This window comes from Carassius gibelio, chromosome A16, assembly GCF_023724105.1.
Source record: "Carassius gibelio isolate Cgi1373 ecotype wild population from Czech Republic chromosome A16, carGib1.2-hapl.c, whole genome shotgun sequence".
In the NCBI taxonomy this organism is placed as follows: Eukaryota; Metazoa; Chordata; class Actinopteri; order Cypriniformes; family Cyprinidae; genus Carassius; species Carassius gibelio.
The window spans coordinates 28,957,362-28,974,809 of NC_068386.1; the positions used below are offsets into that span (position 1 = coordinate 28,957,362).

A 17,448-nucleotide genomic window follows, 5' to 3' on the forward strand; every position below is an offset into this window, starting at 1 on the left:
GTTTTCAACCTTTTATTCATCAAATGTATTAGACAGCAGAACTGTTTCCAACACTCATAATAAATCAGAATATTAGAATGATTTCATGTGATAGACTGGATGTTACATGTGACACTGAAGGCTGGAGTAGGCTAATGATGCTGAAAATTCAGCTTTGCATCACAGGAATAAATATATATATATTTTTTAAGTATATTCAAATAGAAAACTTATTTTAAGTTGTGATAATATTTCACAGTATTACTTTTTTTTTGATCAAATAAATGCAGGCTTGATGAGCAGAAGAAACTTATTTCAAAAACATTAAAAATAGTAATGTTTCCAAACTTTTGGTCTGTACTCCATGAATGCATATGTGAGAAAAAATGCGACTAACTATAACTCATGACATTCATAAAAAAGTTAAATGGGCAGAGTAAGATCGGAACAACACCGGACAGCATTTGCGATCTTTTTCCCGACGTCTCGGCGACATTTTCCCAATTAGCAAACGCTCTCCGAGCTCCATTTTGGCGATGCAACTTTGTTTATCTTATCGATATCAGCTAGACGTATGTGCTATCTGGGATGTTGTTTGTGGTGAACAGCCGCGGATCAGTGATGTCTTGTGTGAAAGAAATATTAGTCCGTGCTGCTTCTGCACTGCATACGGGAGACAGAGCCAAAGCGTGCTTCTCACGCCAAATACGTGGGACTGGGAGAGGAAAACTCTGAATATGTGTTACTCCTCCCTTGAGCCGCCTCTTTCAATGCGAGGCGTTCCTTTAATTTTTGATTTTAACACACTCCAATAAGATCACTTGATTCCCTGCTGACAGCTCAACCAGCCCCGCCTTCAACCTACTTCAACACACAACTTTAGCTCTTTGATACGGAGCGTTTGATTTGTCTTCACCATGCTAATTCTGTATAAGTATTTCTAATATATACTACGCTTAAAGTTTGGCGATACGACGTCGATATTTGTCAGGTGATACAGGGATCTACACAATGCAAAATGGACAAAAAGGAAAACACAGACATCGCATTTAAAACTACTGGATGCACCTGGTTAAGTTCAGTCAGCGATCAAGTTGGAGTTCCTTTGGATCAGGTAAGTAATCAAAAAGATAAATAAATTCCACTTGTGATTTTCCTTGGGCTATGATTTAAACAATCACAAGAAAGCCGATATCTAAAAGTATTTGACGGACAAATAGCAAGTACCCATTGTAAAATTTCTTAAAGTTGTATCCTATTGTACAACTCCTAGGCCTAGTGAACTCAGCAAACAATGACTCAGTTCAGGAGCAGAACTGGTTTCAGAGGAACTGGTTTCACAAGTTTCTCCCCCCTTCCAATACTAACAACTTTTTGTGTTTTTCTTTCTTTGTCACAATTTAGAACTTGCTTGCCCGGGACATAATTAAAAAAACTAAGAGGCCATATATATAATTTATTATAATTATTCCTCCTGTTGGATTTCAGATAGCCTATTAGTGCTGGAACATTTTGCTGTAAAGCTGCTTTGAAATAATGAACAGCGTAACAGTTAATTTACAGCACTTTTATTACAACAACAGACTTTGACCAATGTGCCTTATAATAACAACTTGAGTAAAAACAGAAAAACGCGGGTATCAAATAGGAGTGTTTAAGAGTCTCTTTATGCAAGTATTATTCTATGTGCTATATTAAAAGAGACATAATATTGTATCTTTGTTTTACATTGTCATATCTTGCAGTTTGACTTTTTTAAATATCGTTTCTATATAAAAAATAAACGTAACATTTAATGATGTTTAAGCTCTTGGAGATTATAGATTTCTTTGCAAACTCAAGTTAAAATCTATTAAACCAGGGTTTTCCAAGGATCCCCCTTAAACAAGTATAATCTATCCGAAGACCAACAGTACTTAGTGGATACTTAATGTATTTAGGCTACTGTTTTTCATACAATTACCATAGAAACAATCTAATTTTTTTCATTCTAGAGTACCCAGCAAAAACATGTTAAAAAGACGTCATTGACAGACTTCTAAACAATGTTAAAATTTAGTTGAAAGGTGAAAAGATGTCCAAATTACGTCTAAATGTGGTTATAAAGTGAAAGGTGAAAAGGTTTAAATTACATCTAAATTTGGTGGTAAAGTTGAAAAGAAGTCTTTTCAGGCCTAATTACAACCGCGTATTATTTTTCATATTCATAATTAGTCAAAATAACACAATTCACAAGAGTATATTGACATTTGACACATTAAATACATCTTTCACGTAGAAAAAACAAAAAAAATCTCACATCTTAAGCCTTATTGGATTAAACAGACCGTAAAAACAGTAATATTGTGTAATATAACTACATAATTGTTTTCTATGTGGATGCATTGTAAAATGTAATTTATCCCTGTAAAATGAACTTTCAACATCATTACTCCAGTCTTCAGTGTAACATGATCTTCAGAAATCATTCTAATATGATGATTTACTGCTCAGGAAACATTTCTGATTATTATCCATGGTTAAAACAGTTGTACTGCCCAATATTTTGTAGAAACCATTAAATTTGTCAGTATTTTTTTAATAGAGCTTGCAAAAGAGCAGTATTTATTTAGATTTTTTTTTTTTTTTAATCAATTTAAAAGTCTTTACTGTAACTTATCAAATGAATCCATCTTTCTGTAAAAACATTTTTCAAGAAAATAAATCTTTAAAATATTAAAAAAGGAAGCAATGACCAATTATAACTAGGGATGGGTATCGTTAAGGTTTTAACGGTATTACTATTCTTTCCGATATTGCTTAACTGTCCAGTACTTTAATGGTATTCTTATCGGTACTTTATGTTGTGTTAGGCAGCCGAAAACTTTGCATTTCTCTGTCTGCATATAATACACTTTTGGAAGATGCTTTGACAGATTGCTTGTGTTTCCTCCCTTACATGCAGGGTTTTTCCTACATTGAAAATTTTTTGTCGGCCGCCAAAACTATTTTTTGTCCCACCAAAGCCTTATTTGATCTGTAATTGGGTTTAGTGAGTGAAACAGGCTACTGACGGAGTGACGGAGAGAACGAGCACAGCGCTCCTATGGCGTTCCGATGAGATCTTTAATATGACGTTGTAACATGCACTCGTCTCACTGAACGTCTCACTGACGTCTTGATTTTTTGCTATTGAATCCATTCATTTCAGACGAGGCGTAGACATCACGCAGACGTCACGTAAATCACGTGTGGCAGTGAAGTGTCGAGTCAGACGTTCACGCGTGATTCACATGTAGCAGTGAAGTTATGCATTACAACGTGACATCTCCGTCTGCATTATAACGTGACGTCTGCATCTGACTTTTTTTTTTTTTTGTGTGATTGGGGTTTTTTAGTGAGTCTTTTCCCCGGCCAATTCAATGTACAATAATTGTTCCGTTTATTTTTATGAAATCCTTTTTGAAATTACTTTTCAGGGTTATTGTGTTTTTATCTTTTTACATTTTTAATGTAGCCTGCAGCACTTGATCGGCTTGATGGCCAACCCATCGATCGCAATCGGCTGCTAGATCTGAGACTGTTGCTGTAATATAATAAAGACTGTAAAATACATTATGCCTGATTAATGTTCAGTTTTTCAAGCACCTCTCTTATATTTTACATTTAAAATCTAAATTAGGATTATAGTATAATTTTATTATTCAATATTTTTTTTCCTTTTTTTTAAATGTAAACATTTATTCAGCAATGTTGTTAAATTATAAAGATTTCTATATTTTGAATAATAATATGCCAGGATACACGAATCAATCCTGTAAAAATATCATAGAAAAATACTAAGCAGCACAATTGTTTCCGACATTGAAAATACATTGAAGGACCATGTCTCAAAGAAGACTGGAGTAATGATGGTGAGAATAGGCTGATATTTATTTATTTATTTATTTGTCGAGTCCTCAAGCTTATCTTAGGTTTTCTCAACGATAACGATTATTTTAAGCTTGATGATCAGTGAATTAAGTGTACAAACAAGCAAAGAAGAATTAAATAGGCTATATACAGTATTTTTCAAAATAATAGCAGTACAATGTGACTAACCAGAATAATCAAGGTTTTTAGTATATTTTTTTATTGCTACGTGGCAAACAAGTTACCAGTAGGTTCAGTAGATTGTCAGAAAACAAACAAGACCCAGCATTCATGATATGCACGCTCTTAAGGCTGTGCAATTGGGCAATTAGTTGAAAGGGGTGTGTTCAAAAAAATAGCAGTGTCTACCTTTGACTGTACAAACTCAAAACTATTTTGTACAAACATTTTTTTTTCTGGGATTTAGCAATCCTGTGAATCACTAAACTAATATTTAGTTGTATGACCACAGTTTTTTAAAACTGCTTGACATCTGTGTGGCATGGAGTCAACCAACTTGTGGCACCTCTCAGCTGTTATTCCACTCCATGATTCTTTAACAACATTCCACAATTCATTCACATTTCTTGGTTTTGCTTCAGAAACAGCATTTTTGATATCACCCCACAAGTTCTCAATTGGATTAAGGTCTGGAGATTGGGCTGGCCCCTCCATAACATTAATTTTGTTGGTTTGGAACCAAGACTTTGCCCGTTTACTAGTGTGTTTTGGGTCATTGTCTTGTTGAAACAACCATTTCAAGGGCATGTCCTCTTCAGCATAGGGCAACATGACCTCTTCAAGTATTTTAACATATGCAAACTGATCCATGATCCCTGGTATGCGATAAATAGGCCCAACACCATAGTAGGAGAAACATGCCCATATCATGATGCTTGCACCTCCATGCTTCACTGTCTTCACTGTGTACTGTGGCTTGAATTCAGAGTTTGGGGGTCGTCTCACAAACTGCCTGTGGTCCTTGGACCCAAAAAGAACAATTTTACTCTCATCAGTCCACAAAATGTTCCTCCATTTCTCTTTAGGCCAGTTGATGTGTTCTTTGGCAAATTGTAACCTCTTCTGCACATGCCTTTTTTTTAACAGAGGGACTTTGCGGGGGATTCTTGAAAATAGATTAGCTTCACACAGACGTCTTCTAACTGTCACAGTACTTACAGGTAACTCCAGACTGTCTTTGATCATCCTGGAGGTGATCATTGGCTGAGCCTTTGCCATTCTGGTTATTCTTCTATCCATTTTGATGGTTGTCTTCCGTTTTCTTCCACGTCTCTCTGGTTTTGCTCTCCATTTTAAGGCATTGGAGATCATTTTAGCTGAACAGCCTATCATTTTTTGCACCTCTTTATAGGTTTTCCCCTCTCTAATCAACTTTTTAATCAAAGTACGCTGTTCTTCTGAACAATGTCTTGAACGACCCATTTTCCTCAGCTTTCAAATGCATGTTCAACAAGTGTTGGCTTCATCCTTAAATAGGGGCCACCTGTTTCTTCACAAAATTGATGACCTCAGTGATTGAATGCCACACTGCTATTTTTTTGAACACACCCCTTTCAACTAATTCAACTAATTGCCCAATTGCACAGCCTTAAGAGCGTGCATATCATGAATGCTGGGTCTCATTTGTTTTCTGAGAATCTACTGAACCTACTGGTAACTTGTTTGCCACGTAGCAATAAAAAAATATACGAAAAACCTTGATTATTCTGGTTAGTCACATTGTACTGCTATTATTTTGAACAATACTGTATAAGGGTGCGATAGAGACAAAAATGATATCTCAGTATTTTCCGAAATGTTTAGCCATAACAAAGTCAGACTATATTTTTCTGAGTGTGGTAGAAGATGACTCCTAAAGTTATTGATATGCTTCACATTCTGCGTAGTCAGTTCACAGCAGTGATGGAAATTAATATTTTCCAACAAAGGTTATTTTCACCCTTAATGGGCATTTTATATTTTTTCCTAGAAGAGTGCATTATATTTAGCATCAAATTCTTAAATTCAATCAATAAAGTGTCTGCAAAAATATATATAAAATTATACGTTTTATATGAAATTCAGGGTTGTTACCAAACCAATAAAAATCTTTGCAATGCAGAGGAAACACGCTGCATCTGAAGAGGCATTTAGATGTATTTACACACTGTTTAATGCAGGACATGAATCCTTTAACCTGCAGTTACAAATGCAGAAATAATGTTTTGATATTTTAATCCTAAAACGTTGAATAGCTTACTGATATTTACAATTATAAAGAAAAAGAAAAATGGAAAGGTACTTTAAATGTGAATTGAAAACCGCCAGTAGGTGGCAAAATTACACTATTCCAGTTTTTTCTGATCGCTGAAGCACATTTTTTGTAACTATTGGCTATTTTTGCTAAACTCTAAACACAAATAAGAAAACCTTTCACCCAATTATCAAAACATTGTACTTCTCTTGCAAAAGCGAACACAGCTAGATTAACTCTTCACACCTTCGTAAAAATGGTGTTTTTGTCGCCCCCCTTCTCGCGTGAGAAGCTACTTGACGTAAAGCGCCTTGTCATTTTTAATATCTTTTTTTTTTTTCATTTGTGTGTGTGATTTTGTCAAATGTCTTAAGTGCTGTAGTTAAGTGCTTTTTTTTTCTTCTTTTTTTTTTGTTCGGAGCAAAAAGAAAGAAAAACCTGCATGTTATAACAATTAGCTCCTCCAAATCCCCAAATATTTCATAATCTTCAGAATGCTGACGAAAATATGATGAGTAAAATTAAAATTACACTGCAGTATATCTAATCAATGAACTTACAATGTTATTTAGAAGTGCACATGTAAAACAACAACCAGGAACAACCAATTCACAGCTTTCTTGTAAGCATCATATATAACTAATGGCAACAAGATAAGGACAGTATAAACCAAAAAGACAACATTTGTATAAGTTTAAGTATTTTGTCCACCAGAAAACATAAATTGAAAAATGGCTTAATGCATTAATAGTTAAATCCAAAGGCCAAATTCGAAATTAACAATGGACCATGGGCCATGAGTAAACACTTCAATCATGTAATGTTTTAATAATTTAGTAGTTTAGAAATTATAATATTCTATAATATTCATATATACACACACACACATTACAATTTGTGTCACAGTGTGAACTCAAATAACACACAATTATCCATAAGCAAGCATTCAGTAGCATCTCAGGAAATTATGAACAGGAGCACAGGTGACTGCTTTAAAAATGCATCCTAGCACTGGAGAGAGAGCTGAAAGAATCACACAGTGTAGTACAGTATAGTTACAGTACTTTATTACAATTACAGTGTTTTGAATTTATCTCACTAGTGTGCACTGGGCAGGGAGGTTGTCTGCACTGTAAATTATAATAGTGAGTAAACCTTATTTAAAAAAAGCATGCAAACAGATTGCCTTGAAAAAAACAAGTAAAGTGAAATAAGAATAGTAATTTGTACTAACAAAGGTTTATATATAAGTATTGTAAACGTGTAACTCAGAATTACTATTTTCAACAACTAAATTAAGTACATTATGTACGTATTTCAAACAACTCGTTTAAATTTAGCTAAATCAAGTAACATTTCCTGCAACTTGGAATTTCTAAGTTGTATTTACTTGAACAGAAATGTAGTTTTGACCAATTGCCTTTTAAAAAAAAGTTACAATTTATCTATTAACTTAAGTACTTCAAAAATCTATTACAAATTCATGACAACAATGTTCTATTCTTCACACACATAATTACCCTAAATCAAATGTAGTGACAGTTCAAAGTTAAAGATGATATATTTTTTTCAATGTAGTTTTAACTCGTATTACAAAAATTTTGAAACAAAGCAAAAACAATCTGCTTTTAGTTATGTTAAACAATGGAGGTAGTGGTCCAATGATTTTAAATACGGCAATGAGTTGGCCTCACAAGTTGCCAATGTTTTTTTTTCTGTCCCAAGTCAAGCATCATATTGTAGGTGCTCTTCACAGTATCAGGGTAACCCACATGTAGTGATGCAAACGTAGCACATGGTGGTCGGGAAGCAAATGTTGGAGGCAGACCCTGGAGACTATTCTTTGCAGTACTACCCTGAACAATTATGGCAGAAGACACTGGGTCAAGATTTGGAGAAGTACTTCATGGTCAGTGATAGTCAGCAAGCCAACAGATTAGGGCTGCAACAACTAATCGATAAAATCGATAATAATCGATTATGAAAATCGTTGTCAACGAATGTCATTGTCGATTAGTTGGTCTGCTCACGTCACGGGGAGCGTTACTGATGACGTCACTTTCATGACAACAGTCACACACGAAATGGCAGAGAGTAATGTTAATCGGAGAGAAATGACAGATCAATCGGCGGCAGAAAAAAGTGTGCGCCCCAAGTCATCTAAGGCATGGGAGCATTTTACATTAAATGCAGCAAATAAGACTGTAATCTGCAAGTTATGCAAAGCTGAGCTTGTGTGTCATGGAAGTACCACAGTAATGCACGAACACATGAAGAGGAAACACGTTGTCACGGATGAAGGTGAAACATCAGCACGGTAAGCAAAAACTGTAGCCTATATTCTCATTATATGAAGATGTGAAAATAGTATAGTCTGGTTTAATTCAATGCTACTGTGTAAACAGCTTTGTTTACCAACTTCGGGACAGTCACACTAGATCTATTTTGTCTCGAGCGTCAGGTTGCGCAATCAGTTCGCTCGCAACATAAGTGATGCATTATAATAGCGCAGAAATAGGTTAAATTAAATGGTTAAAGGCAAATTAAATATAAAGGCAGTTAATAACAGCAGTAGTAAAAGATTGTTTTTTTAGTCACTGTAGTCAGTGGTTTTTAGCGAATGCATAATTTTTCCTGTCCTGAGTGTATTGATTTAAAAACGATTGTATTGCTTTCACTAAAGAAAATAGTCCGTTTCGTCTCTACAGATCCTGCGTCCATAGCAACGCTCTGTTTTTCATGGCAACGATGTGTTATATTTCGCAGCGAGCGGTCTGTTATCAAGAAATAACAGACCGCATTCTACATTGGAATTCAACCAAGCCATGTAATAAAAAGTTTTAAAAAAGTTTCGATCTACTGCGGCTCTACTACGTTCACACGCTTGTTTTCATTCTTTCTATATTTAATTGATCAATATATCCTTATAATTAATTTAATTTTAAATAAAAATTTTATTTATTATATATTTTAGATGTTTTGGTTTATATCTTTACATCTGAACATCATGTCTGTGTAAATTTGTTTTACCAAAAATTGTTAAAACATAATGTTGTATATAATTTTGATTTTTTTTTTCATTAATCATGGTTGTCAACTTGCCAACAGTAATTATCATTAAAAACAATGCAAATATTGATTTACACATAAATTGCCTCTCCTTGCATACTCAAATGTTGTTTTTTTTATTTCAGAAAGAAACAGCTCACCATGAGTGAATTTGTTCAGAGGAGAAATCCCCCATGCACTCCTCAACAAGCAGCCATTGTAACAGATGTCATACTTAATATGTTGGTAACTGACATGCGGCCAATGTCAATGGTGGAATATGAAGGATTCAAAAAAATGGTAGGCACACTCAACCCAGGATATATTCTTCCCTCAAGGACCCACTTCACAAAATTAATGGAGAGGAAGTATCAGGAGGCATTCCAAAAAATTAAGAGTGCTATAAACACCACCAACAGTAGAATGGCTTTAACTACTGATATATGGACAAGTGTTGCCACTGAAGCTTACCTTGGCATTACATGCCATTACATTGGGAATGACTGGAAGATGACATCTGTCTGCCTTACCACCATGCCACTCGAAGACAGACATACCTCAACCAACATTGCAGAGTGGTTGGAAGAAGTAGCAGTCAAGTTTGAAATCCCTTCTGAGAAAATTTGTGCCATTGTACATGACAATGGTGCGAACATTGTGGCCGCTGCAAAATTACTGGAGGAGAAACATGGGTGGAGCAGTATACGCTGCACTGGCCACACCTTGCAGTTGGTGATTAATGCTGCATTAAAGAACACAGGCATTCAAAGAGCTGTTGGAGCTGCAAGATGTCTTGTGGAGCATTTCAAAAAAAGTGAGCAAGCTTGCAGCAAGCTGAAAGACAAACAGAAACAAATGGGCACACCTGAGCATAAGCTTGTTCAGAATGTAAGTACTAGATGGAACAGTACATTCTACATGATTAACAGACTGATTGAACAGAGGTGGCCTGTAACTGCAACTCTATCTGACCCATCCCTCACTCACAGAGACAAACGCTATCTTGACTTGAAACCAGACCAGTGGAGTCTGCTTGAAGAGCTTTGCACTGCTCTTAAGCCATTTGAATGTGCCACTGTTTTTATGAGTGGGCAGGAATATATAACAGTCTCTTCATTGCCTCCACTTGTGAAAGGGCTCTTGAAGTCCACTGAAGGTGCTACCTACGATTCAGCTTCAGTGAAGTCCTTCCAAGTCACAGCAGTTGAGCAGCTTCAAAACAGATGGAAGGAAACACTCTTTGATCAGGTAGATAATCCTGTGGTTCTCTCCTCTGCTCTGGACCCAAGGTTCAGAAGACTGAAGTTTCTGTCACCTGAGCAAATTATAACTGTTCAAGCTAAAGTGCAAGCTAAAGCACTTGCAGCAAGAAGGGAGATGGTGCAACAGCAAATTACCACCTCAACCATAAGAACTGCAGCTGAACCTTCAACATCTTTGCTTGACTCACTCCTTGAGTCTGGAGGCAGCAGTGATGAAGAGAGCAGAGAGGAGAAAGCTGAGGAGGACCTCAACACTCAAATAAGAAATGAAGTCCTGGCTTACTTTGGTGAGAGGCCCCTAGCCAAGGAAGAAAATCCTTTGGATTGGTGGAGAGATAATAAAGATAAATATCCCACTTTGGCAAAATTAGCTAAATCCTACTTGTGTATCCCAAGCTCCTCAACACCATCTGAGCGTCTGTTTTCCGCTGCAGGTAACATAGCTTCCAAAAAGAGAGCCAGCCTCAGCCCGGAGCATGTGGACATGCTGACATTTTTCATTCCAATTCAAAGTTTTGGAAGAGTGAATAAGAAACATGTTCTTATGAACAACACTGAACAGTGACAGTTTTCCTCTTCTTCTGCATTCTACCTCTGCATCAAACAGTAACGTTTGTTTGTTTATTATTTATAATTTTGATATTCCAACAAAATACGCTGCTTAATATATTATTACAAACATCTTTGTGTCCTAATTTCATAATGTGAAGTTTATATGAGCAGCACAACTCAATATTTTGTTTTGTTTATTTATATTTTGGATATTTAAAGAAGTTTTATTGTTTAAAAACTGGACAAACTTTTGTGTTTTAAGTTTTAAAATGTAAATATTAAAGATTATATTAGTAAAACTCAATGTGTGGCTTTTGCACTTTTTAAAAGTACACTTTTAAACATAAATACCCTGATTTAGGGTTTTATTTAGTTACAATAAACAAAAAAAAAATCAAACTGAATAAAACAAAAACTGTATCCGATTAATCGAAAAAAATAATCGTCCGATTAATCGATTATGAAAATAATCGTTAGTTGCAGCCCTACAACAGATACTAGTGCCCAGACTGCATCAGCATCAGACACCTGTATAAAACCAAATAAAAACAATATTAGCATGGAAATGTGGATGATCAGTTTTCAGTGTTTTCTGTCTTGCCTACACTGCCATAACATTGGGTTAGTTCACCCAAACTTTAAATTCATGTCATCATTTACTCACCCATGACTTTTAGTTATTTTCAGAACACAAATAAAGACATTTTCAGTGAAATATATTTCTGTCCTTTAACTGAATGTCTGTTTACCCAAAATATTAGACACTTGATCATATAGCAATTACGCCTCTTTCAAAGATTTTAGCCTCTTTTCCACTGTCAGGCCAAACCATTCTTAATTCTCAATGCTTAACCATTCCATTCTGTGCTAATACGGGTATGGTTTAATTTTTCACTGTTGGGCTGTTAACAGAGCTCTTTTGAATGCAACATAAACGTGTCAGTCGTTGCCTTAGTAATGCAATAGTTAAGATATCGAACCTGATGTAAAAAGTACCCACGTTACGAAAGATTAAATATTACTTTTAATTTTAATATTACCTAGTTTACTTAACTCAAATAGCATGTTACCCAGCTACAGAGAAACTGGTGGCTAGGCAAAAACAAACGACGAACCCTGAGCAGTGACTACCATCTAGGCTTTCTACAGAACGTTCAGTGTGTTCAGCTAAGAGTTCTGGATCAAGAACAGTTCATCAGACCATGCTTAACAGAGTTCAAGTGGAAATATAACTGAAACTTCTCCTTACAATTCATTGAACAGTTTGGCCCAAAAAGTAGATTAATCGGCTCCATTCATATGGATCGATTTGATGGTTTCTTGGGTGTCAGAGATTTGGGTTAAATATCTTCATTCGTGTCATGAAGATGCACAGTTTTTTATGGAATAGATTGACAGATAGATTGACAGATAGAATAGATTTTTCATTTCTGATTGAACTAGGTATGTAATCAACATTAATCTTTATAAAGGTATCTCAGTAATATACCAGCAAATACACAGGCATTTTTTCTAAAATGGTGTTACTAACTATGAGAACTTACCAAACGGGTTAGTTGTAGAAGTATCCGGGGTGATCATGAATTAAAACAGGTAGGCCTCAGATGGGTGTGTAGTTCTGTCAAATCTGCATTTTTAATTAGTTTAAAAAGAAAAACTAAGTTTAAGAAATGTAAAAATTACAATAGAAACATATTTTTCAAAGTGTCAATAAAGAAGTCATTGAAGTCAATAAGCGCTGTTTATTTTAAATATTATTAATAAATATAATAAAACTATTAAACATTTAAGGTAGCATCATACATTTTATGGGTTCTAGGATGTGAAGTGTACTCTTAGGTATGTGAAAAGAAACACAGTTACAAATACGGAAATACGGTTACAGGTATTCTGGAACTGCAATAAATTATTTGAAATTGCAAATAAAGCATAGCACATGATTGAGTCAAAAACTGCTCTACTGCTGTTGAAATATCTCACCTTTATTATACTGAGGCCGGTGATCACAAGACCGCTGCTCAGAGAAGACAGCTGACACAAGTTTTTTCCTAAATATGAAAAATAATTCTTCATATAAAATCAAGTTCCACTAATGTTGTGAATTGTAGAACAAGGACACATTCATTTCTTGATATTTGCATTTTTAACAATAGAAATAAATTTTCTATACATCTCTATTTGAGGCATCAGTAATAAAACCAATTCAAAAGCAGCATTTCTTCTGTTACAGTACTCGGTGTTTTTAACACAGCAAAGAAATAATTACTGCAAAACAACGAGCTCATTCAGTTTAAAGCTTATATGTCTGATCATGTAATGACTATGATTGTATTAAAATGATGAAAATACATTTGTAAACTGAAAAATTACTTTAACCTAAAAAGTGGCCAAAGCCTCACAGGGTTATAAAATTATAGAGGAAATTTTGCAAAAGATTACTGTTAACAATTAATACTATAAGTGGCACATAAAGATCATATTGACGACTTTTTGCATGGTCTTGAATTGTTTCTCGGAATTTACATGCTTTCATTTTTAACTAGTAAAACATTTTTCAATTTGAGAAATGAAATAAAAAAAAAAAAGTATTTAAAAGTTTTTTCCTTTACCCAAATGTGCCACAAGTTGTGTATTTCTATAGTTTTTGTTCTAATAGCAGAATAGCAAAGATTGTTGCTCCCTGTTAGCTAACACTGGTGCTGACAAGGAGCTAATGTTAGTCAGTTCAAATTAGCAGAAAGATACATTCACAGAAATCACAGAAAGATACATCCACACACTATTTTTTTTTAACTTACCTTAGTATTATTGTGTAGAAGTAATCAATCATTCTTTGTCCAGAGGTGAAATGTAAACAGTCTTTCTACTTCTTAGTTTCAGCAAATTCGACGCAGCTTCAAAACTTTGCTTGCTGCGCATGCTCGCCTTCCTTTTTTCTTCTTCTGTTGTTTTGTTCCTGTTGCACTTCAGCGCACTGCTGCCTCTCACTGGTGAATTAATGTCATCGGTTTTGTTGTAGCTACTTGAATATTTTAAGAAAGAATTACTCATTGCAGCATGTTGTTTTATTCGCCTTAAAATTAGCAAATTTTGTAACTTAATAAAACCTAGTAAGTATAACAACTAAGTAAAGATAACATATTATATTCAAGGAAGCTAAACTATTGTAGTGTGTGTATTTGTACTGTAGGTTTTGTCATCTGAGACCAAAGTTTGATATTGATAGATCATGTAAGGGTTTTTGACTGGAGAATTTGATTTTGACATAGAAGTTCATACAAGTTTGTGGCCTAATGGTTAGAGACTTGGACTACTTACAAGAAGGTATACGGTTCAAACCTCGGTTCCCTGAGAGACGGGAACGAGACATGGCGTTAACGCCTTGGGGACCCCCTTCCTTCCTAACCTACCTGAAATCCTATTGCACAACGCCAGTGAAGTTGCAACTCTCACTGGCCAATGCCAGTCAAGACGGCAAATATGGGCGTGGCCTCGCCACTATATATTGTGCCGTGTTGGCGGCATAACCTCAGAATCTTCCGACTGAATTGACAGTACAGCAGATCCGAGCAGTGAACACGGCGGCCTACGCCATGTCTCGTTCCCGTCTCTCAGGGAGCCGAGGTTACGTCAGTAACCTGAGACGTTCTCTCTCGAGAACGGTCTCTTGACATGGCGTTAACGCCTTGGGGACCTGTATAGAACAATGCCGTGGGAACAGCGATTTAAAAAGGCTCAGCCTCGGCGGAGCAATCATAAATAATTATTGTATACATTAAGATAAAGTTAATCCCCAGCCAATCAGAGGCGACCCTGCGACATGCCTCGACGGGATTGGATATAGATTCCCGTGAGGGGGACCAAACAGGTTATTTAAAAATCATGTCTGAAAGAGGCGCAGCCCCATCGCTATACAATATGACACAATCCTGTGAACCCACATATAAGCGTATAGCAAAACAGTGCAACAACCATAGAATGAAATGTTGGGCACACATAGGGAATGACCGTATGAGGCGTTACAGGCTGAACCTCTCCCTACAGGACCTGGTCGAAACCACCAGCGCCGTCGAGTGGCTAGTGGTTGCAGGAAGAACCACAGGTTGTACTCACCGATAGAACCTGTGAGGCTAATGACTGCACGTCCAAGTTGTAGAATCTGGCGAAGGTATTCTGCGAAGACCATCCAGCCGCCATACAAATATCTTTGATAGAAATTCCCTTAGTCCACGCCCATGAGGAGGAGACAGCCCTCGTTGAATGGGCTCGACCACCAATAGGACATTCCATACCACGGCTAGAATATGCCAAAGCAATAGCGTCGACCACCCAATGTGACAGCCATTGCTTAGAGACAGGCTGTCCTCTGGTGATGCCTCCAAAGCATACAAACAGCTGCTCGGATTGCCGAAACGCAGCTGTGCGGTTGACAGAGTCGTAAAGCCCTTACCGGACACAACACCTGACTCGGGGTGCCGTCCAATGAAGTCTCCGATTCTGGAGAGAAGGCAGAAAGAAAGCTCTAAACGGTGTCGAGAGCGATTTAGGCACATAGCCAAACTTTGGCTTGAGCGTGACGTTACAATCACCTGGTCCAAACTGCATACAGTCCGCATTCACAGAGAGCGCTTGCAAATCCCCCACGCGCTTGCACGAAGCAAGGGCGAGCAGCAGCGCGGTTTTAAGCGTCAGCTCCTTCAAGCCGACAGACTGAAGTGGCTCAAATGGCGGGAGGGCTAGTGCTCCCAGCACCGTAGCCAGATCCCAGGATGGCATTGTAGAGGGGCGGGAGGGTTTTAGTCTTCTCGCGCCTCTCAAAAATCTGATCACTAGATCGTGTTTCCCAACTGAGCGCCCGTCAATGGCAGTGTGAAAAGCTGAGATAGCTGCAACGTAAACCTTAAGCGTAGAGGGCATGCTGCCGCCGTCCATTCGTTGTTGCAGAAAATCCAGAATGTCAGACACGAGGAAGCTTTCCGGGTCCCGACCATTCGATTCACACCACCTCTCAAAGACTGCCCATTTACAAGTGTACAGGCGTCTCGTATAAGGGGCTCGTGCCTCCGCAATCGTGTACATCACGCGGTGAGACAACGAACCCGGGTTTACCGGTTCCCGCACACCATCCACACATGAAGTTTCCACCATTCTGGGTTGGGGTGCCATATCGAGCCGTCTGCCTGAGACAGGAGATCTCGTCTCAGCGGGATCGGCCACGGGGGAGCTGTTAGTATTTCTAGAAGATCGGGAAACCAAGGCATGTTCGGCCAGTGCGGAGCAACTAATAACACTGACGCTTTCTCCTCTCTGATTTTGTGCAGCACTTGTGACAAAATCTTTAGCGGGGGGAATGCATTCAGACGGGCATTCGGCCACGGCATTGTGAATGCATCCCCGCCCAGGGGAGAGCGCGACAGCGAGAAGAACAGAGGGCAATGCATGTTCTCCTCTGCGCCCACTCGTCAGGAGCAAGGTTTTTGATCCGACGGAGGAGCTACCCCGGGACGGTTCCTGCCTTTCTTGAAGCCTTGACGCCTTTCTTTCGGTGTCCTCTGCCACGGGGTTTTGGCGCGAACAGACGGCTCAGGATCTGGTGCTGATGCAGTGGAAGCAGCGGGGGGTCGCTTCGACGGCCGGTTAGAAGCAGATGAGGATCTACTGCGCGCAGAAGGCTGTGCCGCAGCCCGGCGCGGCAGGAAGTGACTCATCGCCCTAGAGCGTTTCTGTGCCTCTGAGAAACGCTCCGCAATAGCCTCGACTGCATCTCCAAATAGGCCAGATGTAGATACAGGAGAGTTGAGCAGCGCCCTCCTGTCCGCATCCTTCAGCTCAGTGAGTGTAAGCCACAGGTGCCGGTGGAGCACAACCATGTAGCCCATGCTTCGTCCGATCGCCTGGGCCGTCGTCTTTGTGGCTTTGTGCGCGAAATCCGTTGCTGCGCATAAATCTTTAAACGCCTCCGTATCCGCCCCCCCTTCGTCCAGGGATTTCAGAAGCTGTGCCTGAAATACTTGGAGCACTGCCATCGTGTGCAGAGCAGAAATTGCTTCTCCCGAGGCCGCGTACGCTTTGTCCGCTACGTGTGCGGTCAAACGACAGGGCCTTGACGGCAGCGTTACACCTGTCTTCAGAGAAGCAGAGGAGGGACAGAGGTGTGCAGCGATGGATTCCTCGACAGGCGGAATGCGCGTATATCCACGGGCTTCCGCTCCATCGACTTTGGTGAAAATTTCTGACCCACCAGCATGAGCGCGAGCCGATTGGGGCGCAGCCCACGCCTTAGTGACCTCGTCATGCAGGTCTGGGAGGAATGGGGCTCGTTTCCTCGGAGCAGCAGCTCGGCGGCCCGAGTAAAAGAACCAAGAATCCAGCTTGCTCTTAGCTGGTTCGTTGGGGGATTCCCACTCTAAGCCCAGACCACTCACGGCCTTAGTGAGAATCCGGACGAGTTCATCCTGGAAT

General features: G+C 38.4%; 1 protein-coding gene across 1 annotated transcript in view; it reads left to right on the forward strand.

The window, feature by feature from the left end:
• Nucleotides 1-625: 625 nt before the first annotated feature.
• Nucleotides 626-17,448, forward strand: part of mboat1 (membrane bound O-acyltransferase domain containing 1) — a 256,808-nt gene continuing 239,985 nt past the window's right edge. Inside the window, exon 1 of the mRNA XM_052617611.1 lies at nt 626-1,093. Coding sequence (XP_052473571.1) covers nt 998-1,093 — 96 coding nt within the window. The 5' untranslated portion in view covers nt 626-997. The remainder of the gene's footprint in view (nt 1,094-17,448) is intronic.